Raw genomic sequence first — 27802 nt, forward strand, 5'->3', positions numbered from 1 at the left:
TTACTACTACTTACATCAATTCTGAAATCTTCCAAGCGTTTAAACTTGCTCAGATACTCCTGCAGCTTGGGGTCGATCTCCAACAGTTTGACTTTGGAGTATTTGAGGAAGGCCCAGAACTTCTCCAGTCCATACAGCTGGCCTGTAGAGAGGAGCCCGAAAAGCAGTTAGGTCTGAAAGTAATTTTCTCCATCCCCCTCCATTCCCCCCCACCCCCTTCCAAATCCAAACATCACAAACACTGCACTGGTGCCTCTGAGCCGAGACAGGATTTGTGTGAATCCATTTTTTTTCCCCTCCTCTACTCACCAGCCTCGTAGTCTCTGACGGTCTCCTCCTGGAAGTCTTTAAAGATGTCCGGCCTGAATTTCTTCTCCAGACCGTAGCTGTAGTACCTGAACAGGCACTCCAAACCGTACCTGCACCATGGACAAGGACACACTGACTGATTTGGACATGGATTGGATACTGCTAATGGCGTCAACAAAAACAAAACAAATGTTCGGCCGGAACCGTAATTCCTTATAAATGACTCAGCTGACTCGGCCTTTACACTTGTAAAGTCGGGTTTCTTACCTGTATCCTTCTTTGCCGTCTTCAACCCCGAGCTGTCTGAACTCCTCGTACATCTTCCTGTTAAAGTGATCCCGCAGGAAAAATGACCAGAAACGGAAGAGTGTGTTCATCTCCTGCGATTGGCCGATTCCCAGCCGCTTTCGCTCTGCGATTGGTAGAGAGGGGCGAGAAAAAAAAGGGGGGGGGTGGGGTCATTTCAAACACACAAGGGGTTTTCTGTCTCTGAAAACAGGTGGAAAAATGAAAAACAACAACAAAAGAAAACACGTGTACCATTTAGGCAGCGCCGGCGGTACTTGTGGTAAACGTGTTGCGTGAAGCCGTTCTCCTTAAGCAGCTCGTGTGACGGGTGCTGGAACTTGGGGAGGGACTGGGGCGTGCAGCCGATGTTGCCCAGGGCAGGGGTGGCCTCTGATGGGCTGGCGTTAGAGCTGAGAGAGCGACAGTGAGAGATAGTGAGACGGGTACATCACCACGGTGACACCAACAACACGCTGAGACCATGACAACACACGGGGGAGAAATGTTTCCCAAATGCTCTAAATTAGCCAGTCGATTCAGGGAAAATGTGGAAATAATCTCTTACAAATATCTCGACGAGTGATTTGCAGTGAAGAAACATGTCACCCAGTCGAGAGAGAAAAAAAAATAATCAAAGCCATTTTTTAAAATTACTAAATCGTGACCAACGGCCAACTTCTTTTCTATTCGTTTAACTGTAAAGAATCACACATTTCACTGTGACTTCTCCAAAAAAGCAAAACAAATATGTTCATTTATGCTTCAAAGAGTAAATCTATTGAAAAAGATTTTTTCCCCAACAATTAATCGGAGATTCATAAACCAATGAGGTGAACTTTAAAAGTCGAGTCTTGCTTCTCCCCACAGGGATTTTCTTTACAGTTGGGGGCAGAGAATCTCACCTGACGGAGGCCGTACGGGAGCGATGTTCTCTGGAGTCCATCACCCAACCGACATGGCACTCCAGGGGCGGGTTGGAGCTGTGCCGGGTCTTCCTCTTGCGTGGCGTCTGAAATATTACAAAGTATGTTTTGTGATAAATGGGGTTTGAGAGTGACAGAACCGAAATGTTTCGTTTTTTTTGTTTTTTTTTCTTCATCTCCCAGCCCCAAAAGTGCCAGACGTCCAAAACATTTCGGGTCTCTCACCTTGGCATCGACAGGCCGACTTTCCTTCACCACTGGGTAGAAGCGCGGCGTCATGGTCGGGTCCTTCCGGTGAGGGGTGCGCGGCGTGCGTGGCGTGCGGGCACTGCGGTAGTTGGGCGAGTCAGGCACAGTAGTCGGGAGTGAGCGAGCTGTTGAGGAGGGCTCGGGGGCGCCGAAGAGTTTGTTCGCCAAAGCATCTGTGGGGACTGTGAGCACAAGGTGGGAGATTCGTCAGATGGGGAAAAGTTAAACGAATGAAAGACAGAAGCAACTTCTAACAAAATGACAGCTTCACTTTAGTCTCAGCAATCCTGAACTAAAACGCCTCGAACATCACACCGTAAGACACTGATGTGTCTCAGCGGGGAAACTCTAGGTGTCGGGGTTGATGTCAAGCTAAATCAACATCCATTTAAAGGTTTCATTACATCGGTTTAATAACGGAGGTAAATGGGAGCTACTCATCCTGTTAGTTAGAATAATGTAGCTCTACGTTCACACAACCAACAACAGATCTCTCAGCTCTGCTAAAGCTGTAGTTCTAGGGACGATTCTTGTTTCTTTCATGCTCTGACAGGATGGTTGTTTTCTGACATATCTGCCATCAGTGTGTTTACATGGACTTAAGGTTACTCAGAGAAATCAGCTTTTTTAGGGAATCAGGGGAATGTGACTACACACACTTAATAAAAAAAAAAAACAACAACAAAAAAAAAAACGCCTAGTTACTCGAAATCTTCGTGTACATGCAGCAGTAATCTTTCTCCTCCACCTCGGGCTTATTTAGGAAGCCTGGCTCTCAGGTTTTTAACTGCATCGTGACACGAAACGCTGCCTTTTTGACGGAGAAAATCGGGAAGGGAAAAAGCAGATGAAACCCTTAATGGCCTCTTAGAATCGAGCACTGTCTCCATCGTCTGGTCAAATGTGAATCAGCTTCTTACATCTTACTCAGTGACAGTGAGTTTTCTCCATTAAAGTTCATTTGGTAAGTGCATGATATGTTTAAAGTGTTCTTACTCTGCTGGGGTCGTGGTGGGCCTGGGGGGACTTCCTGGTTGGGGTCGACGGGGGGTTCGGGCGTCAGGCAGTCGAACTGCTCGCGGCTGATCAGGTGGACCTTCTTGAAGTTCTCCACCTCTTGCTGTGAAAAGAAGGCGACTGAATGTTAATGTGATGACAACGTCTTTACTTACAAATATCAGCAGAGTAGAGCAACAAGCTGCGTCACATCAACGCAAACTCTCAACTTTCCTGTAGCGAAGAGCTTCTGCTAGAACCCATTTTAAAAATTCACCCGACAAACAAAGTCACAACTGTTATTGACCAATCCTGCAGCTTCACACAGATCACAACGTGTGACTCACACTCGTCCCTTCACTCCACCAAGTCTCCCCAGATCTTTGAGAGTCCATCTTTGCCTCCCCCTCGGCCCGGGGCCTTGTCCGGGGGGGGTTTTATTTATAAACAAGCCCGCTCGGTTCCACACACTGCTGGGTGTGTGCTGGAGAGCACGTGAAGCTCTGACAAAGAACGGAACAGAGACAACAGTGCTACAATGGGGCAGCAATGACAACAAAACCTGGCTGTTGTGTGTCAGGTTTCCATGTCCAGAAACAGCTCTAACTGAACAAGAATGAATGTGCTTGTGATCCGGCTTTGGGCAGAAACACCTTCTAAAGGACAACACGTCATCTGGAAGCTGGCAGAAGATGTGAGTCACATGTCATAGTGGCATGTTTCCCTCAGGTAGGTTTTCAAAGTCCAGACCACTGAAACTCATTCTGGTCGACTCCAAGGTACCTGTGTGTACGTGCACGTGAGTAACCGGGTTACCTAGAGAAACCAGCCGTCTCAGTGGTTTCTGGAAGGCCGATTTCTCGTCCACGTCTGGGTTACGTTTGGAAGCAGTGCTCACAAATTTTAATTAGTGACAGAAAATGCTGCTTTCTTACTTTTTGTTTCGGCTGTGTGTGTGTCTCAGCAGGTTGACACATCTCTGAAAAGTGACGGATTTAGAACACACACACACGGCAGAGAAATCAACATTCCCCAGGAGAAATGGACCTGAGGAAAACCACGTTTCTCTAAGCTGTGACCCATTTTAGGGAAACCGGTTTTCCTGTTTACATGACAGGTCAGAAATCCCAAACTGTAACCTAGTTACTTGTGAGTGTGTGTGTGTATGTGTGTGTCTATATGTGAGATGAATCTAAAACAAATGTATCTGTAAATAGGAAAAACATTGACTTTTATAAATGTTCACTATCCATCTATCATCATAAACAATGTGGGATCAACCACAGCTTTTCACATGCGTTCAAACAGCCTCACCGTGGACCAGTAGAATGGCCTCACCTTGATGGTTGCGTACTCTGGCTCGTACGTGTCGTCCCACAGGTCCTGCTCGTAGTAGAAGAGCCCGTCGTTGATGACCTTGGCCAGCTCGCTGGTCAGCTTGGCGCGCGACACGTGGTGTCCCGTGCGGTCGCCTCCCGGGTGCTTCCTCAGGTAGGGCGGCGTCTGCGTCACGATCAGGATCTTGTTGAGGTCCTGGTCGGCGATCTCACCGTCCGAGTCCTCATCCGACCAGTCGGTGAAGGTGTTGCGCCGTCCGTCCATCTGCTCCATCTCCTCGTCGAACATAAAGTCCAGCTCCTCCGGTTCATCCTGCTCTGCTCCGTCCTGATCAGAGTCCAAGTCAAAACTAATTATAACATGGCTTCAAAAAACATTTGGTCCCTTTCTGAATTACAAAGTGACACTAAAAGGAGCAAACAATTTCTTCAGGAAATTGTTTTTTTAAATTGGTGCTATATAAATAAAGTCGGATTGATTTGCATTAGAAAAAACTAAGAAGAAGAAGTATTAGAAGATAGTTTAAAAATGTAGGATAGGTCCAATACACATCCAAGGGGAAGTTTGATAGCCTCAATGATTTAATTAGAGAGGAACAAAAGTCCTAACTTACATATCCAAAAAACAAACGAACAAAAAAAAACACATCTGCAAACTTTTCCTCTTATAGGAAAAAAAAACAACCAACATTAAATCCAAACCGACCTTATTTCCTGAGGTAGCAGCTGAAGGTGAAGAGCCAGGCTGAGGCAAAGGGGAGCGAATCAAGTCGTCCTTTTCCTTCTGCTGCTGCAACGAGGGGGCCTGCATCAGTCAACCAACACCGAGTACAGAGGAGAGGGGGAGGAGGAGGTGGTGGAGGACATGGGAAGAAATAAATGAATGGAGCAATGGTGAGCAGAGTCAGAGTGAGGATGAGAGTGAAAACCGAATCCGTTGTAAAAAAAAATATATAAATAAAAAGCTAAATGTGGCTTTGAAGATGAAATGTATTGGTCCAACATGAATGAGGTTTGATGTCTACTTGCCATTGTGACTGAATCATTTCCAGTTCTGCTTTTTCAATTAATCAATTAATCAACTACAATTAATCTGCAAGTAATTATTTTTTGTATCATGTCTGAAAAAAAAAAGACATATTTCTGTAGATAAAGTCCAGCCTGATGTATTAAAACAGCCTTTTGTGTATAATTGACAGTTCAAAACATAAGTTTTCATTTTAAACTGGTAAGAGATTTAAAGATTGTGGAGCATGTTTGCTTGACAACTAATTAAAATGACTATTTTTAGTGGAGAATCTACTAAGTTCACATTTCAAAATTTAAATATCATTAAATTTGTTCATATCTAACACAGGTATTAACCCTTCTGCTGGCCAGTGGCCACGAGGCACCGTGGTCCATGTAGGACTTAAGTGATCATACGAGAGCTGGACGATATATAAAGATGATGAAAAGTCAATGATATGTGTCATGTATGTCGACATTCAGTCCCTCTCTCATCTACTAAACACAAGCTGCGAATGTTCCTCGCTGGACTTCACCATCTGGGCACTGACCTTTGGTCTGGCTGGAGAGGGTCTGGGCCTTTTCTTGACCTCAATCCAGGACTCCGAGTCCAGGTCAGGGAGGCTAGCGGAGAGGCCCTTGGGCATGGTCTTGAGGTTGGAAATGTCCGACTCAGTCTTGGCCTGTTGCTGCACCGGTGTGGACGCCCTAGGAGACCCTGCAGGAGACACAGAGGGTCACAGAACAGTTTCTTTAGTTCCTTCTGTAGAAAATTATAATGCAAGACTGCTGCAACACTCCTATAAGGTAATATTGGTCTGTTACTTAGCCACAAAAGGTTTCGGTTCCTCCAGTGCATTAAAATATTTCCAATAAAAATATTTGTTTTCTGGATGAAGCCGACCAGTCGATGCTTTAAGCCTCGTCATTCTTTGATTTACTCCTTAGCTTAAATTCATCAACAGCAGATCAGCACGCTCACCTGTGGGCTCCTCTGTCAGTTGCCGTGGGACAAACTCGGGGCAGTTGATGAGCTGGGAGAAGTCGGTGTGGGTGTGGTTAGGCACGTTCAGGCCCGGCAGCGGCCACTTCTCCGGGTCCACCTTTCGGCGGATCTTCATGTTTATCAGCTCCACTTCTTTGCTGTCCTTTAGAGCCTGACGGGAGAGACGAGGGGTCTGTTAGTCTGTGCCATAACAGAAATACAGCGCATCCCCTGCATTAAAGGTCCCCGATTATTTCATAGGTCTTCTACTTAAGAAGATGATCTTTATATGACACTTCTCACATTTGAAGAAGCCTCACATTTTTATTCTCTCACATGAGTAAAACGAGCAAACTTTGGTCACTTTCTTGCCTTTAGTTTATTTTTCATGTTTAACTTTTTTCAAACAAAAATGAGTGAATATGTTGTCATACACACTACACTTCATCCATTTGCCATGAGCACTGACCACCAAGTTGGAACATTACCTGGGGATCAAGCACTTAATTAGCTAACCAGGTTACTCAAGAGAAATCAGGTCATAAAGATCTGAAACCCGGTTACAGAAATCTGCACACACACATGCTGTAGACTTATTATTCATCTGCATTCTGTAGTGATGTAGCTCTAACCAACACAAACATCATCACCCACATAATCTCCAATTGTTGTTCTCCACTTTCAATAGTCTCACTGGATGAGGAGAATCTGTGTTGCTGGGAGAAGAAAAAAAGTTCTTACTTCCAGTATGAGGTTGATGTCAGTGGTGAGGGCCTGGACCCTGTGGAAACTGGCGATGAGTCCGATGGGCAAGAAGCCCTCCTGGTCCATCTTTCTCCGCAGGAAGAAGTCGCGCTCCAGGTTGTCCAAGCTGAAGTAGTACTCACTAGAGCGAGCAGAGAAATGAGGTCAACAGCATCCTGTGCATACTAACAAATCAGCTTTTCCTAGCAACTAACAGGGGAGACAAACGAAGAGAAACAAGAAGCAAACACTGGGTGGACTACAAAAGAGTGCACACAACTGAGAAGGGAAAAAAAACTGTGGAAACAGACACTGGTTCCACTGTGTCAGCTGCAACCAAAGAATTTCACAGGAACCACTAATCAAAAACAGACTGCAATGGATTTCAACATCTCTGAGCACCTTAATGCTGATCTGAAATGGAGAGAGCGACGAGTGCACACAAGCCAACTGTTACGCTGCCTCAGTTTGGAGGCAAAAACTACATCCAAGTTTTTCGGCTTGGATAAGGAGCAGAATTCGGGGGAGACGTGTTTTTTTAAATGGCTTTCCACAAACTGAAGGAGGTAAAACTCTGTAGTTTTTAGCAGCTGGCTTAAAACGTCGCTTTTCGATAAAATAATTAGTGAGTTTTCTCCATCTGTCTGTCTGATGTGCTGTAAGAACGATTTTTACGGTGCACTGCAATAATTCCACTTGCACGTTAGGGTGATTTCCAGCCCTTGATGCAACTTTAAAAAAAGTTCTCGACTGAAACGTCACCCAGTGGAGCAGAGAGCCTGGATGATGTGTTTTTAATCACCTCAGGAGACTGGAGGTCTATGACAGGCAAATTACTACATACATTACTGTGAGGGAAGAAATTCGGTTTTGGTTTTAATAACTGCATGTCATTTTGAAAATGACTGATATGTTTTTTTTTTTTTAAACATTCTGGCAATTGATTACAGACTTTATTAAAATCACGTTCAAAGAACTCCAAGCCAAATGTATTATTTAAGGCATCCAAGAAATGGACAAAGACCTTGTTAAAGAACTGAAACAACTGACAAAGTCCACCTTAATTTAAAACCTAAAAGTTTTTAAAATTCTAGAAACTGAAATAAGCGTTTAATGAGAGAACTCATCATACGGTGGAGAAAATGGTGAACAAACGGAAGCCAGAGTACAGAGGCTTTATTTTTGTCCTCTTTACACATCAGTGCTGAGATCAGAGTTGTGCACGTTCTCTCCAATGATAATTTGTCAGAGAAGAGACATGAAAGGCTCATCACTTCTACAGCATGTCCGCAGGTTGGAACTGATTTCATTTTTTCCCACCGTGTACGACTTAAGAGTCGACGATTAACAATCTAAACTCACATCTGCCTCTTGATGTAGTCCTTCAGCAGGTCCTGGTCGACGGAGTAAAGGTCGTTGCTGCTCATGTTGTCGTAGTAGTAGGTCACCGTGTTGCCGAACTTCTGGCCGTAGGGTCCGTCTTTCATATCGTAGGACTTGTAGCCATAGTGGTATTCATAGTGACCTTGAGGACAAAAATTGTCAGTTCAATGGACAGACAGGTATATTTGAGAGATTTAGACCAATTTAATTATTCATTAGTTTACACAGGACTCTATTGTTGATTAAAGTAGGAGCACACATAAAGCTCAGCTGCCCAGCTGTAGCTCTGAACATCTCCTTGCTGCTGCTCAAAGCCAGCGTGTCCTCAAGGAAACAGGGACACAAAACCTGGTGATTGCTTCTTTTCCTCCCTCCAGAATGTTCTGGTGTTCTCTCCTGTGTTTGCTGCACCTCATACAAAGTTAAACTACCACTTGCTGTACCTCAGACAGTGGGCTGAGAACGAATGAGTGAAAAACAAACAAGGAGAGTGACATAAATAAGCGTGAAGGGGAAGTGAGGACGGAAAGACAATGTGTAGGAAAACTGGGAACACGAGTGGGAGAATCCTGCCAAAACCAACAGGACAGGGAAACCTGCTTCTCCTGCTGGAGCCAAGGCTTTTCCTCATTTTCACACTTTCTGGTGGATATTGCATGTTTTTGTTTTGCAGCTTCGGTGGGGCCTGATCAGGGTCACCGAACACCCAGCTGGATGGCAGAGGCAGCCAGAACATCGCCGAGACATGCTTTGTTCCCCCCCCCGGTAAAACTCGTTTGATCTTGTCAGGTAAAGTCAAACTGTTCCATGCTCGGAGAAGCAGTGAGGATGGTAGGATGGTGTGCACGCTAACAAACAGTCAGGAGCTCAAAACTTCTGCAGCACGTCTACAGCCTTAATCTCATTTATTGGTCCATCTGCACATTTGTTGCATTGAAAAGTAAACAAACTAGATTAAAAAGTTTTGGTGTGTGGGTGTGTACATCTCTAAGAACATACCTCTCCCACTACCTCTGCCTCGTCCACGGCCTCTTCCTCTGCCACGGCCACGACCTCTGAACCCTCCGCGGAACGGCGCCCCCTCGCTTTTCACACTCGACACTTCGTCGTGGTCGTCGCGCCACTCGCGCTCGTACTTTTGACTGTGCCAGTCTGCGAAGGAATCAACACATCAGCACAAACGCTTCACCAAAGTGCATCAGTGGAACAAAACGGAACTTTGAGTTTGTTTTTTTTTTATTTAAAGTTAAAGAACTTGTAATGAAGTGCACAACATATTTAGTTCCAAGTCAAAGCAGAAGTAGCAGTATCACTAATATTAGCAGATACATTTTCACACATCCTGCAGCTGAGTCATGAACACTGTCGCACATTACGACTTTTCGCTGGTTGAATCAGCTGCAGATGAAGTGGAACAGGTACAGTAGGAACCTCTGGCTTTTAGAACATCCTGACACTTCCATTAAGTAACCTGAACATATGCTGGTTCACAGACTGACCTCTGAGGTCGTTCCTGGCGTTGGGGGGCAGACGGGGGTTTTCATTCTGCCGGCTGTTGTTCCTGGAGGCAGAGCGCTCCCTGGGACCCTCACTCTTTACCTCAATCATCAGGGGAACCCACTTCTGCTTGTTTCCTGCTTGTAATAATATGGAAGTAGGAAACAGAGTTAGCTGAAATGCACAAATGAGTCAGTGTTTTTCTTTACTAATTATTTCATTTACATTTTTGTAAAAACTTTGCACAATGCCCCTACTATGGAAAATCCTTTTTTAAAATTAACTGTATTGTCCCCAATCCCCATTCAGATGTTAAAGCCTGCACTAACCTCCTCTCTACTACTATTTGGTTAGTGGTTTTTCGACAGCAGAGGTGCATGGCACAGACGCACACACTTGCTGTGTAGTTTCAGTGTGTACCAAACTCAGTGTTTCCAGATCTGAGAATTTTTTTTTTTTAATTGCTGCAGTGTCTTTCCAAAAACAAACAAAAAAAAAAAGAGCTGCAGTACCTCTGCCGGCCCATCAGGGGGAATCACTCACCTGCTCTCTACAACATCTGCTTGTGAGTAAGCTGTGTGGACATTTGGGGTCAGTGTGTGAAAGATGAGAACCAACGACAACCGCTCTTCAGTGACGTGGCCCTGTGTCTAAGTGCTGGCTGAGTGGAATAGGGAATGACAGCGGGGGGGGAATAAATAACAATGTGGAGCTGCAGGTGACACTGATGTCACTGTAGTGATGACTGCTCGATCGTCATCAAATGAAGCTCATTGCAGCTGGCACACGTGACACCACACACGCCTAGAAATTTGGGGGTCGTCAAATTTAGGGTCTCAAATTTAGGGCCCAAGTGTTTTTTGTTAGGGCTCTTCGCTTCGACGCTGAGATCAGAGTTGTGAAAGTTCTCTCCACAGATGTTGAGTCAGAGAAGAGACATGAAGAGCTCATCACTTCTACAGCATGTCGGCAGATTGGATCTGAACGATACGTCACCGGTCAACAGAAGAAAGGTTTGGGATTGTTATAAAAAATAAAATAAAAGACTTAAACTATTTAGAATCATTAAGGTTTAAATGGGTGATGTTCATATTAATGTGATCTACAATGAAACAAAGATCAGACCCAACCTTCCTAATCGTGACCAAACTCATGTGGGCACCAGCCATATCTCATCACAACTGCTACATACTGTTACTAACAGGGCAACCAGCAGCACAACCAAACCTCTTCAGAGCAGCATCTCTCACGAAAGGAACTGGGAAAGTACTCTTCATATCTCTGGCTTCCAGTAGCCAGCACCTTCCCGCCTGAACATCCAGGTCTACACAATCCTTGTGCTGACAAACAGCATCTCAAGCCCTGGTTATGTGACTAACTGATGTCCACACAACGCAAAAACTGTTTAGACCAGACCCCTGTTCTGCATGTTTTCCCACTACCCCTGCACTACCCACTGATGATTACCCAGTTGAGGTGCATTTAATCAATCAGAAGTTTATGTTTTGTAGTTGCATTTGTTCCTAAATAATGGATATGACAAAATATATGCTTTGTAAACAAAAGGAAACGTTTGCTTAATGCCACGCTCTGATCATATTCACCTTTCTTCTTCGGGCCGTTCTTCTCCTCTCCGGAGTCGTCCGACTTGGCCTTCAGGTTCTCCTTGCTCTCCTCATTGCTCTCTCTCTTCTCCTTTGACTCCTTCTTGACGGTCGTTGTCTTTGGAGCCTGGAGAAGAATATTATGATATGAAGAGAGCGGGAAAACAGTGAAGCATTCAAGAAACATCAGGTTATTTACCTAGCTCACAATTCTGCACTGTTAAAGTCATTTAAATGGGAAAATAAGTTTGCAAATACAACATTTTCTAATTCTGCAAACTTGAATCTGAGCTCCAAACATGCTCCAAAACATGTATTTTGATTATACATGCACAGGCTAATAGCCAAGAACAGATATCAGATAAGGGGCTGCTGCTGCTGCTGCTGCTGCTGCTGGGACCCCCCCCCCCCAATGAAAAGTATAAAGGATATCATCCTAAATTTTAACTTTTAAAAAACTCAAGGCCTTGCAGTGTTTTTGCATGTGACAGAATTCTCTCATGATTTTATCTTGACATCATGGATACAGCCAGCAAACACACATAGAGGACACTTTACAGGCTTCTATCTTTCAGTTGAGTGAAATTGAAAACCAATATTGTTATTGCAAACTGCATGTGATGTGCAATAACAAAAAGCCTGACACAGTAACAAGGGGCTGGGTGGGACGTGTGGGGTATTTTACAGCCCGTTTTAAGGTTCGAGTCTGTAAACAACTGATTTTTAAACTTGTGTCCAGTGGTTCTAGTTTGTGTTTCTGTATGTATACAGATGGTTCCCAAGTTCCCTTTTCTCTTTTTTTTTTAAAAAAAAAACAGCTCTCTGCTTAAAAAGCACTGCCTAGCACGGGAAAAATGTGTTTTTGCAGAGAACATTAAGATCTGTATAAAACAGCGATAACGTTTCTATAAAACAGAAGCTAACTGGCAAGCTAATTAAACCGCTAACATTTCTCAGTCCTGTCAACTCTCGATGGTTGTTGGGAGGTAAATTTCCTGTTCTTGTTGCAGTAAGCGGACTTAGTATTCGCCTGCGTACACGTTTAACGTGAAAAGCAGCTCTGCACGCCGACTGCGATGTCTTCAGGGACAGTACAGAGTGTAGGTTATTTGTGCAGAGAGAGATTAATATATTGAATGCAGGGGGAAGTTTATTATTTTTTAATCTGTATATCCCCAAATAGGAAACATAAGGACGATGGTGAAATTGATGTACTAAGTAAAACTAAATAAGAAAATGTTTTAAAACTTTTTAAAATAAAATTTGCACTTAAAACAACAAATCTTACATTGACATTAGCTGATTGACATCAGCTTGAAATAGGTAAATACATTTTTTCTTTTCTTTTTTTTTTTTTTTAATTCCTTCACGGTGAAATAGTACATTGTATCAATAAAAGTGACCAGGACAAAGCGAGTTTGCATGTGGGTTTAGAATTTCCATTGTCCTATCGTTCATTCAGTTCCATTTAAATGTGGGATTGCAGCAGAGCAACACGACTACTACCGCTGTCCTTCTGATGACGCCAAGCTGTAACGGACACAGGGTAGTCCAACATACATCCAGTGGCCTTTTCTAGCTATCTTTGTGAACAGAGCTGATATCGGAGTTTAGTCAAATCAAACAGCTGCTGCGCTGTGCTGCGCCAGCTCGGCTATCAACTACACACACGTCTGCACCGTGTGACACTCCTGCAAAGAGTCTGTCTTACTGCAACAAACTAGATGCGAGATGCACTTCATGCACCAAACAATCGAGTTCCCACACACCAAACGTGCACTTTGGCCCTTTACCGACGTTAACGTGCGTCACCAAAGATCAAACTTCAAAAGGAGAACCTCCCTAAAATAACGCTCATTTAATAACTTTTATAAAGCCGAAAAAACTCAAAAGGATTTTGATTAAATTAGAGATTCATTTAGAATGCAGAAGAAAAACATTTCAAACTTAAGGAAAAGCATCAGTTTTCATCCCCCGCAGGCAGAACATCAGATCACCTCTGTATTTTGTGTCATTTTCAATTCTGCAGATGACCATTGATATTACTGGGCTCATCTACCTGTTACAGCTTTTTATCATCATTATCAGAAATAGGAATAAGTCTTGTTAACTTATGGCTTTATTCTGGCTGGACACTGCTGTTACAGAAAGAGCCACAATTTTTTTTTAGTGGTCTTCTTTAAAAAGGTGCAAAGAATAAAATCAGAGATAACGGTTTGCTATTCTATGGCCTCAACGCTGTGTAACTTCATTGGCAGCACACTGGTCAAAGTCACAGCCCTTATAAACGGTTTGTCGTTTAAGTCGTCCAATTAATACATTAATCTGCATCATCTTTTTCAACTTTTATGATACTTTTCATCATAAAAGCATCACGCTAACATTTTGCGCCACCATGCAGTTGTGGGTTGTCTTTTTAACTGGATATTACAGATTGTTGTGGCGTTGTCAGGCCATGTGACCAGCATAAGAAAAATGACAAAACACATTCTCTAACTTGAGAAATGTGGAGTAGGTTGTTTATCACCACTGCAACATTTTGCTTGTTGCAGCTGAAAGCTAAGAAAGATGTAAAACAGGAAGTGGAGAAAATAAATAGGGGTCGATAAAGCATGACATTCAACAGTTTGCACAAATATCTAAAGACAAATAATATTTTCTTTTAAAATAGTTACCATGAAATCAATGTTTGTAAAATCTTCCTCACACACGGGAGAATTAAATTTAAATTTGTCCAGATGTTTAAATGATTACTAATAGAATCATTAAGTTATCTGATGAATGCACACCAAAATCTCATGGCTACAATATGCATAAAATTTGTAACAAAAGGAAGATTAACTTTTTTATCATGTAATAATTAACTAATGTTTTGACCTCAAAGGGTAAAAAAATAAATAAATACATATTTCAAAGTGTCTAGAGAAAGACCCAGTGTGGCTGAGAAGTGTGCAGTCATCTTCACTGCATTCATAACTTATTAGTGGTATCATAATCAGATACAGTGAATGTTAGCAGGTAGGCAGGTCGCAGGTTTCATGGGCTGCAGGTTGAACTTACAGTGGATCTCCATGAGTCTCTGACCTGCCTGACAGTCGGCGGGCAGGACACGGTCCGTGCCACTGCCTCGATCTGAACAGAGGGAGGGAAGAGCAGTTTAGAGAAGACAATGAGGCGGACCATGATTTGCACACACACACACACACACACACAGTATGTAGAGAACGTACAGCATGATCTATAGCTAAACAGAAAATGAACATGAGTTAAAATGTCAGTGTTTGGGGACTTCATGAGAGAAGATTCTGGGACCAGGTCTTCAGTGGGTCCCACCAGGGCCCAGCAGTTGTATAGATAAAAAGGATTCGTTTTAAAAGCTCTTCTGTGTTGTGCTGCTCAGCCCAAACAACATGAAGGCGTTACGTCTATTGTTGCCATCAGACACACTGAAATTATCAACTGGCTGTGGATAACAAGAAGCATCTGCTGCCTCTACAGCTTACGGAGCTCCCCTTTGGTTTTATTATTTTTATATATAAAAAAAAAAAAAAAAAAAAACATTGCAATGGCTGAAAGGCAAATGCTGCATCATTACCATAAACACAGGCCTTCTTTGTGTTCTTTATAGCCCTGTGCAGAGATCTGCGATGATTTTCAGCGAGGAGAGTGGCATGATGAAAATGAACAGTTAAACTTTGTTTAAAGCTCAGGTTTGATGGGTAAACCAGGTTTCCTGAATCAATAAGGATGTGAAATAACGCAATAATGAGACAATCATGTCGCGATCATAAGGATGCTGATTCAGTCATTCTTCTTCCAGTGCGGGAAGGAACTGATGTAGCTTATGTTTCAGTCACCTTTACAATGAAAAATTGCTGCAGTTACAATATCGACCGCTAAAAAAAGACCACGAGAAATGAAAAGCAGATCCAAATGGGGCAGTATTTAACTTTCTTACAGTCCTTTCTACAAAAAAAAAACAAAAAAAACACGTGCACCCTAAATAAATAAAAAAAATACATTTCTCAGGAGATTTTTAGGGGAATAGAGTCTATCACTGTAGCCTAATATCTCTTCAAGTGCATCAGTGCGCAAGAACTGTGCTAAGAAGCTGAAACTTTAATTGACTAAACAGTTAATTAAGGAAGTAATAAAGTACAGAGAAGTTGGTTTCCTGTCATTTATATTTCAGACTCTGTGTTGCATAAAAGTAAGCATCAACTTTTACTGCTTTGTCATCATATCCATAAATCAAGTTGCTGTTTACATGCATCTGTCCAGACTCCCATTCTAAACATTTCCTCCATTCATCACAGTGACCTTTGACCACCTAAATCTAATCAGTTGACCAGTGTCCCAGTAGATATTGGTCCCAATTTAGAAGAAATTCCCGAAATCTCATGTGCACCAAAATTCCTAAAGACATGTATTTCGTAGAAAAAGCAAATAATGAGACCGACAATCCATTTTCAAAACCATTTTCTTTCACTTTGATTAATCGTTTCAGCCCAAAACTCTAAAGCAGAGAATTTGAGAAGAAATAAATAATAATAAATAAAAATAAGGATGGAGGACCCTCAAAGGACATCCCTTCCTAGGCCTAAGCCATCATCTTTTAACTCCACCCCTCTCACCCTCCTGACACTGGACTGGATCCAGCATTTATTCCTAGCACTGGTGACGTGACCCACATCTTCCTGCTCGGGGGGCGTGCACGCTCCCCTTCGTGCTGCCTAAAATAGGGGGTTAGTGGGCTCGCTCTCACGGTGACACACTACCATCCAGGGATCCGAAATAGAAAATGGGTGTGAGGGGCACCCGGTTACTGTCAGTGCTGTAAGAAGACACAAATTAAACATCCCCCATTGGAGAAACAGCTGTAGGGATTGAGAGCACAGAGGAGACGGGGGTCTGTACGTCGGCTGTGATCAGAGATGAGATGGTTTTCTTCTGTTTTTGATCGGATCATTTGCTTTCATGCCAAATTCCAGACAAGACGACCAAACAAAAATGATTCAGCACTGAGCTCCAGTGAAACAACAAATTGCTGTTCTCATCATGCTTACATCTTCTACCATGTTGCCAATTTATTGACTCACTAGATGTACCCACATTTTCTCATGTGGAGGGGAGGCCAGCAGCCCCACCGGGCGACCAATAAGAAGCCTGGAGAAGAATAAATGAGCCGTCACTGTGCCTAGACAACCGATCACTTGCCCATTGTTTGTCCTGGTGAACTGCTTCTTTGTTTTTGTTAAAGCTAAATGTAACTTGAGTACTATTTAAATAGAGTTAATTGAATTGGAACAGAGTTAAACGATTTGGAATTGCTTCTTGATTCCCATTCCCACCACTGCAGTCTGGCTTCTAAAGGATTCTTAATCCACACACAAACTCTGTAAAACATTTCAAAAAATTATCCCCTAGGTGTGTGTGTGTGTGTGTGTGTTTGTAGGATTTTCATTCAACAACTGAAATCATCTGTGTTCCACTGAATGTAAATAGATAAATTGTAAAGTGAAACTAGGTTAAATACTAGAAAGTAATAAAACGCAGTACAGTCCAAAAGCAGTACAAACTATAGCTTCCAAAATGAGCAGTCAGTGTAATCAGCACCTCATGAGGATTAACCCCTTTGTGAAGGGCCATTTACTCCCGGACTCTTTATTTTAACTGGGTGAACCCAATGAACTGGTGATAAGGGTCAAGGATGTTACAATCTCCTTGATCTGAGACTGGGTTTTTCTAAATATTGAGTTTGTTTTTTTCCCCTTCCATTTCCAAGTCTAGTACAAAATAGGACTGATTTCCAAAAGAGAAACTAGGTTTGAGGCAGTGTCCAAGAGGTCAGGCTGTAGCGGTGAGCCTGGACTAACCCTAACAATAAAAAAGAAAGACGCAGTCCAGGGGACACAGAGTCAGACCGGGAGAAACAGACTGCGCTGTCTGCACAGTGTTTAGTTGCTGTGTAATTACAGCCACAACCACTAAAATATCTATTGTAGAAAGGGACACACTCACTACAGAAACTAGAGCAGGAAACCTGAGCTGCTCGGACTGGAATGCAACATGTGACCTGAAGTTAGTGAGATGTTTTTTTATATAAAAAAAAACAAACAAAAAAACAATGCATGTTTTTAACTCTGTGTAGCATTGTTGTCTGCCTCCTCCTGCATTTTCCTGATATCAAATGTCAATTAAACCCCGAAAAACACGTAGAAAGTAAAAGTAAAAAGTTGACTTTATTACGACACCCAGTCCCACAACGTGCCCCAGAACAGGAATCTTCTAGAGAAGAGCCTATCAAGTTACGAGATGGTGCCAGCTTCTTGCCTTTTAAAATAAAGAAATAAAATTTGGGTGCCGGAGATCACGCACACATGAATGGTACAATTAAAATTCTCTTATGGCTTTTTTAGACTCTCCAAACTGAAAAACAAAGAGGCAAAAAACAGATGTGAACCTGCAATTGTTTCAACTTTAATTGTGTTCATGTCTGGATGCAATTGTGATGGTTTTATAGGTTGTGTTGCCCTATTGTAACTTCCAGTGTGTCATCAATGAAAAGTACCAGGCGTAAACGATGTGTTTTACTGTTTTTGCCTCCAGGTGAGGACCCAGTCACGCCGAAACCAGTCGGCATTTTAAAAGCGTTTTAGAACATCCTCCTCTGCCTACGACTTACTGAAGAAGATTTCCTCATGTTTACATTTGTTCATCTTAGAGAGAGCTTTTTCACAGGGTTTGTGGCAGAAAATTGTATTCACCATTTTACACCAGTGCGAGTGTGCGTCATGTGACGAACGTGGAGGTTGTTGTGATGCACTTTGGCCTCTGCCTCCTGCAGATAGAGGCACGATTCCACTTTTCTTCTCACTTAAATACACAGTGAATTAAAACAATGTCTCCTGTCATCCTCAATTATATGGCAAATAGTGTAAAATGCCATTTTTTGTGTTTTACTTTGTGTTAAAAGAAATAGTGAATTGAAGGTAGCTACACGATACAATGTGATTTAAATTATTTCAGTTACAGCAGCATAGTAACGGGTCAGACGTTTGGATGTCTGCTTCACTTGTGTGTTTCCTCACTGTGACTTTTTAGTTGAACTTGAGCTTATAATGTAAGAATATGAATAAATAAATCAACTATCAAAAGTATAAAGTTCTTATAGAGAAGTACATGTTGAATGAAATATGTATCATACAGCCACTGGGGAATGTGTGGACATCAGGTTGATTCCCTCCTCTTATCTCGACTTCTCTATACACCCATAAACCAATAACTCGTGCGCTCTCCTCAAACAAACAATAACACCTACCTGCATGTCTTTAGTTGCGATCTCCCCAGGAGTTGGCCAACTGTTGGCGTCACCAAAATCTCCAACCTGAGCAGCAATTAAGGGGAAAAAAACAAAGCTGAGTGAGAAGGAGCTTCACATGTTAGTATTATGTTATTGCACTATTTACACGTCTCTACTCTACTATAAAAGCTTTAATTTGACAGACAATATCCGGGCATGTCTGCACAGGTAGCACCACTCCACTCCTTTGATCCCATCATAGTCTCGCCTGTAACGTGCATGTGCATAAGTCTTAAAAAACACGTTTTCATCGCGGTTTTTGTCTTTGTTTTCTTATTACTATTCTGCTTGTGTAATAGTGTCACACCAGTTTATGGTCAAGGTGTGGTTTACAACCCAGGAGTACTCCGGCAGAACGAACGCCTGCCATCAAGTTGTGAATGAAACACTTCGAGCGGAGGTTGTCTGCTTTATCTGCGGAACCATTGGCTCGCCAGGAACTAAAATTTGCATTCCAAAAGTGTGAGGGGAGGTTTTCACACATTGCCTAAGGCAAAACAGAAACGCAGGCTCGCTGATTTCACTCACCTGCCCTGAACTGACTAATGAAAGTGATCTGTGCAAGTTTTAATGTCTAAAACTACATACATGCTGTAATATGGAACAACAGACGGTTAAAACTGAGGATTTGACACAATTCTCACTGCAACTGTTGTACACATGTAGGAGCCAGGTCGGTGTAGTCAGTGTTATGATGATGTCTTTAAAAATGAACCGATGATTACCTTTCCCCCACGCCTGGCTTTGGGTGGGTTTCCTGCTCTCACTACCTTGGCGGGGCCAGTCGACTCTGTGGAAACAAATGAAGATGGTCGACGTTACATCCAGCTCTGCAGATATCAACACAAATCATTTAAGAACCATCAGGCAGCTGCAATATGTTGAGAATGAAGCAGGGAAACATCACACTTCCAAAAGTGACGTCAACACGAAAAACTAAATTTTTTTTTCTCTCATTTTTCCCCACATGTGCTCAATTATTTTTTTGGGCCTGTATTGTATGTTTTAATGAACGTCTCCATTACTTTTCTTATCTACCTGTGGCAGGTAGATTCTCAGTAAATCGTCTGCCTTTATCCCCAAGGCCTCCGATGCTTAATACGCAGCTGTGCCATCATTTCCAGATAGACTGAAGCAAAAAGCAAACAGGCTTTTTCTGCCCTGCCATTGATGTAACCACATATTGCAACAGCAAGTGCAAAATAAAAATGTATTCTAAGGGTTTGTCTGCATGTTCACAACCAGAGCACACTGTGGGGAAAGATGGAGTGAAGTGCGTTGGGAACACTTGAAGACAATGAGCTGAAGTGTAAAAAGAACATAAGATTATTAAAGACTCAAAGGTGAGGTCTTCAAAATGCTTTATTTAACCTGGAGAAGAAAAAAAATTACAAAGATATTCCACCTTGTTTCAGATTCTAGTTCAAAATATGACAATTATCAAATTCGCAGACAATTAATTTGTGATGTGATAAATTGATGAATTATTTTTGCATTAAAATGAGGAAGTAAGCTGAAACATACCCATAATCTTTTGGGATTCCTGCATTAATGAAAACGGAAGCTAAACCCAAATAAATAAAATAAAAATCACCCTAGAAGATGTCAAAGCATGTGCATTTTTGTGAACAACAATCTGTAAGACTGACAAAATCACACCAATTTCAAACGTTGTGTGTGTCCTAAAGGGGGAGTGGCTACCTCCTGTAGCGCGTGGCGTGAGCGCGTCTCACAGGGACGTCACCGAGCTACTCGCACGAAGAGCAAAATCCCAGTAAACCCCTTAAGGAAGATTGTGTCGAGAGACCGAGCCAGCGAGAGGGGAATGAAATCCTTTGACAGACAACATCACTAACAACACAAAGAGCAGCAGTAAACCAGAATTTCACTGCAAGCAACTTAATATAGGGTTAAGTTTATATGTATGAGATCAGCACAGAAAACCAGGATGATCTTTTATTTGCATCCCTGAAGCAAATCGCTTGATAAACGTTTAACGGGCCAAACACTAAGCAAAACAACACACATCAAGTAAATCAAAAGGTTTTTACCCATGAATCATGTGAAACGCATCATCATAAATACCAACACGTCAGGCTCAGGACAGATGCTAAAATTGATGAGGAGAATATGACAAACAGAGTAACTTTGACAGGCTTTGAGGATGACTACTGACTAACAAAAGCTGAAGGAGATGAGATGGAAGCATTGAAACACACACACACACACACACACACACACACGTGTGAGCGCCCAGTACAAAGTCCAGGTAATGTCTGAGTGAGCCTGTGTGTGGACAGAGCAGTGAATTATCATCTATCTTTTTAACTGGCAAAGCATCCACTTTTTTTTCTTGGATGTGCTCTAAAGAAAACACTGATCTCTGCAGGATAATCTGAGCAGGTACCACCACTCACTAAAATCAAGCAGTTTCTCGGCATGTGAGAACATACGACTCTGACTAAACCCCCCACTGTGCTCCAACATGTGTGAAACACATGAACTCTGACACTGTGTCTTTACAGTCCAGAGGTCATGTCTGCGTAGAGCATGGCTGCACAAACACACTGCGTAGGACAGAGAATCCACGGAAAGGTGATTCTCTAAAGGTGGAAGGAATGGTTCTCCATATCTATCTCTGCTGTGACTCAAAAACGGTAGCGCCAGCAGGGCTCTGGGGCTACAACAGTAACGTAAGCCGTCTCCATTTTCCTAGAGACGCCAGCGCATGTTGACTTTGCTAGTCAAGACGCAGCAGTAATGGTGCCTGTGAGGACAACAAAATAAAAGCGAAGAATAGTAGTTATGTTACCTCAGCGATATGGAAATTACCGACATGGTAACTCCTTACTCTTTCCCTCGACTTTGTGTGCAGGCTTACATAAAAAAAAACATTTAGAAATTGTTAAAAAAATAATTTAAAAAAAGACTGTAAAACACTTTCCCTATAGAAGCTGTGGCATATAGCTGCTTTTTTGCAATTGTGTGACGGTGCTGTCTGACGTACGCTTTGTTATTGCTGCACAGGTCCTTTGAATAAATCTATTTTTAATTGTGTTTTGTCTTGAATTCATGTAGACAGCAAAACAATTAATACATTTTAAAAAAAGAATTAGGTTGTAAATCATCTAAAAAAATAAATAACCAACATGTAATTTTGTTTAGAGACAATGACTTCAATTGAGGACACAAGGAATTTGTTAACTATGACACAGGAAGTGCCCTTTGTTACCTTGCTGCATCCAATTATTTTATCTATGATGTTTTTTTAAATCATAAAAACTATGCATGGCCAGCAACACAGACAGAGCACAGCATGTCCAGACTATGCTTTCATGAAGCAGTGAGCAGAATAATTTACACAGCTTAACTTTATACTATAAGTTGTTTTGTGTATTTTTGCATCCCAAACATGGACGTCACATTGCACGATTTCTTTCAAACTCTTGTTAATTTTAGGCTATGAAACAGTGAACAAGGTAAAGCTCAAACCTGGAGACTAGTACAGTTTTGACCATTGATTCATTTCGCTGTGTGCTGCGTCACCGTCATGTGTCTTCCAGTGATTTTCTGCAGAAGCTTTGTGGGAATTTCTGTTCCCAAGAAACAAAGTTTTTCTCATAAGTATAAAGCATGAGAAAGGATTAAAGAGAAGAGATAAAACCCAACAAGAAACCCTGTATGATGATCACTTGAAGCTACCATTAGTAAAATGATTTTAGCAGAAATATGCACCAAAATGTCTCATTAATTTTCATTTCATAACGCTGTGAAGAGCACAGCAGAGCAGGCCAGTTCAGTTACAGCTCACTTTGAAGTTTCTGTGGTGAAAACCTACGTTGAGTCAGTAAAACATAGTATTTTTATTAAAAATCAAATGTTAAAATCTCATTGGCTTTTCTTTCCCCCCCTTCTTAATTTTTTGTTAAGCCACGTCTGGATTTTGACTGAACCAGCAGCTAACCTGGTCAGCAGCCTGACGAAGGAGCAACAGCTCAACTTTGTGCTAAATTAAGTGACGTAAAAATCGCCATGAATTCTTCAGCTACTTATTATCCATCCGTTTTATTTAATTAGTTTCACCACAAAGCATGAGCAGCGGTAATGTGGATTTTATAGCTGCTTACAGTGCATGACAGAGCATGTTAATTAGAGAAACACACACACACACACACGCAGGCAGATTACAATGTGACTCCTGATCAGATCAGGAACCAAAGCGCTAGTTCCCTCTGAAACTTTTTTTTTTTCCATGGAACAGTCAAATTTAATTTAGTGTTTTAGCGTTGTCATCATGACAGAGGACAGGATCTAAGTAACTTTACATAATACAGAGAAAGTTGTGTGTAGAGGCAGGCTTACTCATGTCCGGTGGTCCAGCAGTTATCCACTCCAGATGCCGTTGTGATGAAACACTGAACGTTTATTGAATTCCAAATTCCACAACTGAGCTGATAACAAAATAATTCCAAAGAACACGTTAAGAAACTGTACCTCCACTCTACACACAGAACTTTCCACTACTCCCTTGCTGCACTTGCCTGTCCATTTGCTCATATAGCCAAACAAAACATTGTCTCCTTGACAGCTGGTGAGACAAACTTCAAAGACAGTGATGTCATTGATGATGTCATCAATACGCTTACACACGGACGTATAATTTACCTTTCGAGACGCGTGACAACAGGAAAAACAGAACAGAAAATTGCGTTTACTTCTATTTCACAGTGTTCTCAAAGTAACCTTCCTTGCATTCACTGCATGTATTTAAACATCAATGTTTCGTGTTTCTTGTCCAACACATAATTTGTTGCGCACATTCATGGTAATGAGGTAAAAATTGAGAGAACATCCAAAAAAGGCCACAGCCCGGTTACTTCCAGTAAAGTGTGCCGTTAGATTCCCCCAAAACAGAAAGGTTATCAAACCTGGCCTCTTCCTGCTTCCTAAAACTGTGCATTGAATTGCTGGATTCAACTATGGCAACCGGTGCACAATCAGTGGTTGTTCAGTGATGAACCCAAAGCCTGTCCAACTACACCACATCGTCCTGATCAGCTGAGTCGCAATGATTCCTCACTACAGGAATGTAGGCATCACTCACAGGGCTGCTCAGTGTTCAGGGGATATCAGATGATAGTTTAAGGTCAGAGGAGAGACACCCTCCCACCCTCCCCCCCCACCAGGACCAGGACTTCTCCTCAAGGAGCCACATCACAAAAATTTCCATGCTGGTCAAAACATTATCCCATGAACTTTCTATATTCTTTAGCACTTCAGTATGTGTTTTTTAATGAAAACAGATCACATAAATGAGGAATTCATACATGTTTGAAAAGTAGCTGACCTCCCACCTACAATTAAAAAGCTACATTGAAAAAACAAATGTTCCCCAATTTTATCCTCAAAGTCTGTAAACTTGAGTTGAATGTGACTTTAATTATGTTTCTATTCTACTTAAACACGATATAGCAGAGTCTCACTATTTTGACAGACAGAGAAAGAACCAGCGCAGACATGAAAAGGTGAAGGCTCAAGACGATCACGTTTTAGCATTTACATTTCATCAAACACAGATTTTTTGTGTGTGTCCTTTCGGCTTATCCCGTGAGAATCATGGAGAAAAATGAAACGCACTAATCCAGTCAATTAGACGTAAACAAAAAAGGGTTAAATTATATTCTATATTTGCAGCTCTGCAGGGAAACTCAGGAAAAAAAACAAAAACAACAACTAGTATGCTTGCTCCTCAACGAGCTGACAAACCCTGCATCAACTCAGACAAGATTTTAATCCTCATTTTTAAAAATGACACAGTGCTAAATGAAACCTCATGACCTCTGCCCACACACGCAGAACACACTTTCTTTTGACCCGTTACTATCATTCTGGTGCAATTCTGAATAAACAAAACGGGAAGATTGAGATGCATCAGCTGTACCTGAAATCTGACCTGACACATAAGAGCAATGTAGTTCCTGTTAGGTCACAACAGACACATTAAACCAGTTTCATGCCCGAACTTCAAACTGAATTAGAAGAATTTAAGGGAGCCATCACTTTGTAACACGTCTTTCTAATGTAAATAGGTGTAAACTTATTAAACTGTCACTTAGAGTGGTAACGTGAGAAGATATATTGGTTTCATCTGTGTTCAGTTTAATACATCCACACAAAACTAATGTAAACTCTACTTAACCAACATGCAAAATATCCAACAACTATACAAAAGCATTTCGAGAAAATAAAATGCACTGAAAGGATTTTCAAAGCTTTTTCAAAAGGTTTTTGCTGAAAATGGCTGTGAAAAACTTCAAAGGAAACGATGTGATGTCACAGATGTCATCAATGACGTCATCACTTTTTAAAGTACAAAAATAATAAAACATATTAAAAAGCCACATACAAGCAACAATGTCCATTATAATCTGAATGTTTTGAAGTTTGAACGGTGTTTCTAGCTTAAAGTAGGTGCCAAGTAGCGTATGAAAGAGGAATGTCAGAATAATAATAAAGATTAGGATATTATTACTCATTTAATTTTCCATAAGCGTGCATTATGTTTTTACCAGGCAAAGTTGGTGATGGTTAGTAAACAGCTCCAGTTTGTGGCAAACACTTTTTATTTTTCTACTCTTATAACACACACACACACACACACAAACCTGGTGTTCTAGTCCAATATTTTTGGATTTAAGTGTTGATAAATCTATAAAGATATTTTACAAATTACTTCCCAAATAACTGTAGCTAAACTAAAACAAAACCAAACTATTAAGGATTTAGACGTGTTATGTCAAACAAGGTAAACCACCACCACTGTGGATGTCTATGACAAAACACAGCGACCTGCTGGATGACGTCACATTCCAGAAAAAGCTAAACGGTCACGCAACATTTCGGTGAAGTCTACGGAAAGGTCTGGGGGGGGGGGGGGGGGGGTTCGGGAACAGGCCTCATTAAAATTAGTTTATGGCAGGAGTTACCTGCGTATAACAGAGCTTGTGTATAGATCTCACTCTTGCTTGTTGTTGCATAGTAATATTGCTCATTTTGTACAAACTACACGACTTGACAATATCACTGATATATGTAATGAGTTGTAATCAATATAAATACATTTTAAAGTTTACTTTAATTACAAAGGAAGACTCTTAAGCATAAGGAGAACTGAATCTGTGGCTGAAACAACTTGTTATTATAAATATCGATAAATAAATGATAACTTTTGGTTTTTGCACAGTAAATAATGCAAACGCAAAGTAAAAAAGTAGCCTCCAGATGAGCCCAAGCTTTACACTGTAATGTCTAAACGGGTCTTCAGCTTAGGTTGCATTTAGAGATCAGGTGTGGAAGAAACACTTATCATTAATTTCACCCATGGAGTGATTTTTTTGAGGGCACAAAAGAAGGTGCACAGAAAAACAATTGGATATGGTTTAACTCTTATTTGACGTTATCCAGCAAGGGGACGTCCGGCCAGTGAAGCCCCTCTGTAAAGCGAACGGATTTATGCTGCTTACCTTAGGAATGCCCCGACCTGAAATCAAACTGTTGCCACAGATGGATTTACTTTGCAGAGTTGCAGAATCCTGGCTGCGCCACCGCGCTGTGTTCCAGCGTCTACCGAGCTTTAAACAAGCTGACAATGTCTGTCTTTATGAAGCCAAACCTTGCATTCATCCTTCAACTGCTTTACCCTAATCATCAGTTTATCCAACACAGCCTCTGCAATCTGTCAGTTCCTCCCCTCTTCTCACAATCCACTCTCATTTCTCAGTCTTCCTTCTCCCCCTTGGTGTTTACTCCCTTGGTTTTTCTTTCACTGCACTCAGAGGCAGTTGTTGCTGCGCTCGTCAGATTGCCAGAGGCTACCATTAACATTAGCCCCCACCAACCCCCGCCAGTTCACATTAACCATCAAGTCTCCCTTTGCCTTCCCTGTGCAGTTTGTTGAGTTTCCTCAGCTTTACGGGCTCTATTCTCTGATCATTTTACTACTTGCTGACCTCTAGATTAAAACTAAAGAGCATCTGCAGATTCCGCTCTTATTCTCAGACTCACAACCGAGCGCACAGCTCGGCTCAGGTGGAGTCCAAAGACAAAACTCCCATGGGTGCCCCAGCACACACACACACACACACACACACAAGTGACAATACCTGCTCCAAAGCCCCTGGGTAGAGCTGGCAAAAAACTATAAATAAACTTTGTGCCACGTAGGCTGCAGTCTTAGATAAACACACTGGTAGTCCTGGGAAACTGGCCGCGTTCAGCAAGATGATGGGACTTTTTGGTTTGTAACATCATTCTGAGACTGAATGATATTTGAATGTTTCTTCTGGGATTTCCCCAGATACTAAGGCAGCTTAAGATACTAAGGAGCAGCACCCTGACAACTTCCTTACGGGACAATTTCAGCAAAGCAAACACAGGTCTGACAGAGAAAACACTTATTTAAATGGATTTCAGTTTCTTTCTGAATCAAAGATTTTTGAAATGCTGTCAGAACCTTTTGAAAAAGTACTCAAACCAGTTGTGATGTCTCATTTTGGGTTTCTTCCTGGTTTGCCACATTAAACTTAAGGTCATGTTACTCATTAATACAAGTTTAATACTTTACACACTACAGTTCCTATTCATTATTTTTTGAATTTATTGACTTTTATTGCATTTCACATTGTCAATAGCACTTTTCAGATAAATATGACAATGATACCCATTATTATAATGACTCCACTGATGGGGGTGGACGCTTAAGTATCCTACAACAAAGGCCTTCTAAGCATGTAAACCCCCATCCCCCCCCCCCCGACCACATGAGGCCCTGGGACAGAGACTGTAACAGCATTTACATGCACTAAACTAATCCATTTACAATCACAATTAGCTTTCCTGAGTAAGATGATTTCTTGAAGTCATGTGAATGAGAAACTTGTTTAACGTAATGGGGGGGGGGGGTTAGGGAAACTCGATTTATCCTGAAGAATGCAGAACTCTCTGCCACGTGCACCTGAAACCAGGTCTGTAATCAGCTTTTCAGAACTTTGCATGTGCTTAACAAAAGACCCCAGACAGTGGCGGATGAAAGAGAGATCACACCTTCTATTTAAAAA

At 41.8% G+C, this 27802-nt stretch overlaps 1 protein-coding gene across 6 annotated transcripts in view; it reads right to left on the reverse strand.

Moving 5' to 3' along the window:
• Positions 1 to 27802, reverse strand: part of larp1 (La ribonucleoprotein 1, translational regulator) — a 40612-nt gene that overhangs the window by 3574 nt on the left and 9236 nt on the right. Inside the window, exons 1-20 of one of the 6 annotated variants that reach the window (XM_067492443.1) lie at positions 26210 to 26574; positions 19412 to 19476; positions 18645 to 18710; positions 14384 to 14455; positions 11324 to 11450; positions 9722 to 9859; positions 9222 to 9374; positions 8202 to 8364; positions 6837 to 6981; positions 6093 to 6267; positions 5662 to 5828; positions 4809 to 4907; positions 4104 to 4430; positions 2766 to 2889; positions 1746 to 1951; positions 1500 to 1606; positions 850 to 1007; positions 577 to 721; positions 310 to 419; positions 15 to 142 (exon numbers count right to left, since the gene is read on the reverse strand). In XM_067492443.1, the coding sequence (XP_067348544.1) occupies positions 15 to 142; positions 310 to 419; positions 577 to 721; positions 850 to 1007; positions 1500 to 1606; positions 1746 to 1951; positions 2766 to 2889; positions 4104 to 4430; positions 4809 to 4907; positions 5662 to 5828; positions 6093 to 6267; positions 6837 to 6981; positions 8202 to 8364; positions 9222 to 9374; positions 9722 to 9859; positions 11324 to 11450; positions 14384 to 14455; positions 18645 to 18650 (2550 nt within the window). In that variant the 5' untranslated portion in view covers positions 18651 to 18710; positions 19412 to 19476; positions 26210 to 26574. Of the gene's footprint in view, positions 1 to 14; positions 143 to 309; positions 420 to 576; positions 722 to 849; positions 1008 to 1499; positions 1607 to 1745; positions 1952 to 2765; positions 2890 to 4103; positions 4431 to 4808; positions 4908 to 5661; positions 5829 to 6092; positions 6268 to 6836; positions 6982 to 8201; positions 8365 to 9221; positions 9375 to 9721; positions 9860 to 11323; positions 11451 to 14383; positions 14456 to 18644; positions 18711 to 19411; positions 19477 to 20210; positions 20230 to 23048; positions 23118 to 26209; positions 26575 to 27802 lie in introns of those variants that run through there. The other 5 variants (XM_067492442.1, XM_067492441.1, XM_067492439.1 and 2 more) reach the window with 5 other exon arrangements.

Source organism: Channa argus, chromosome 22, assembly GCF_033026475.1.
Source record: "Channa argus isolate prfri chromosome 22, Channa argus male v1.0, whole genome shotgun sequence".
Taxonomy (NCBI): Eukaryota; Metazoa; Chordata; class Actinopteri; order Anabantiformes; family Channidae; genus Channa; species Channa argus.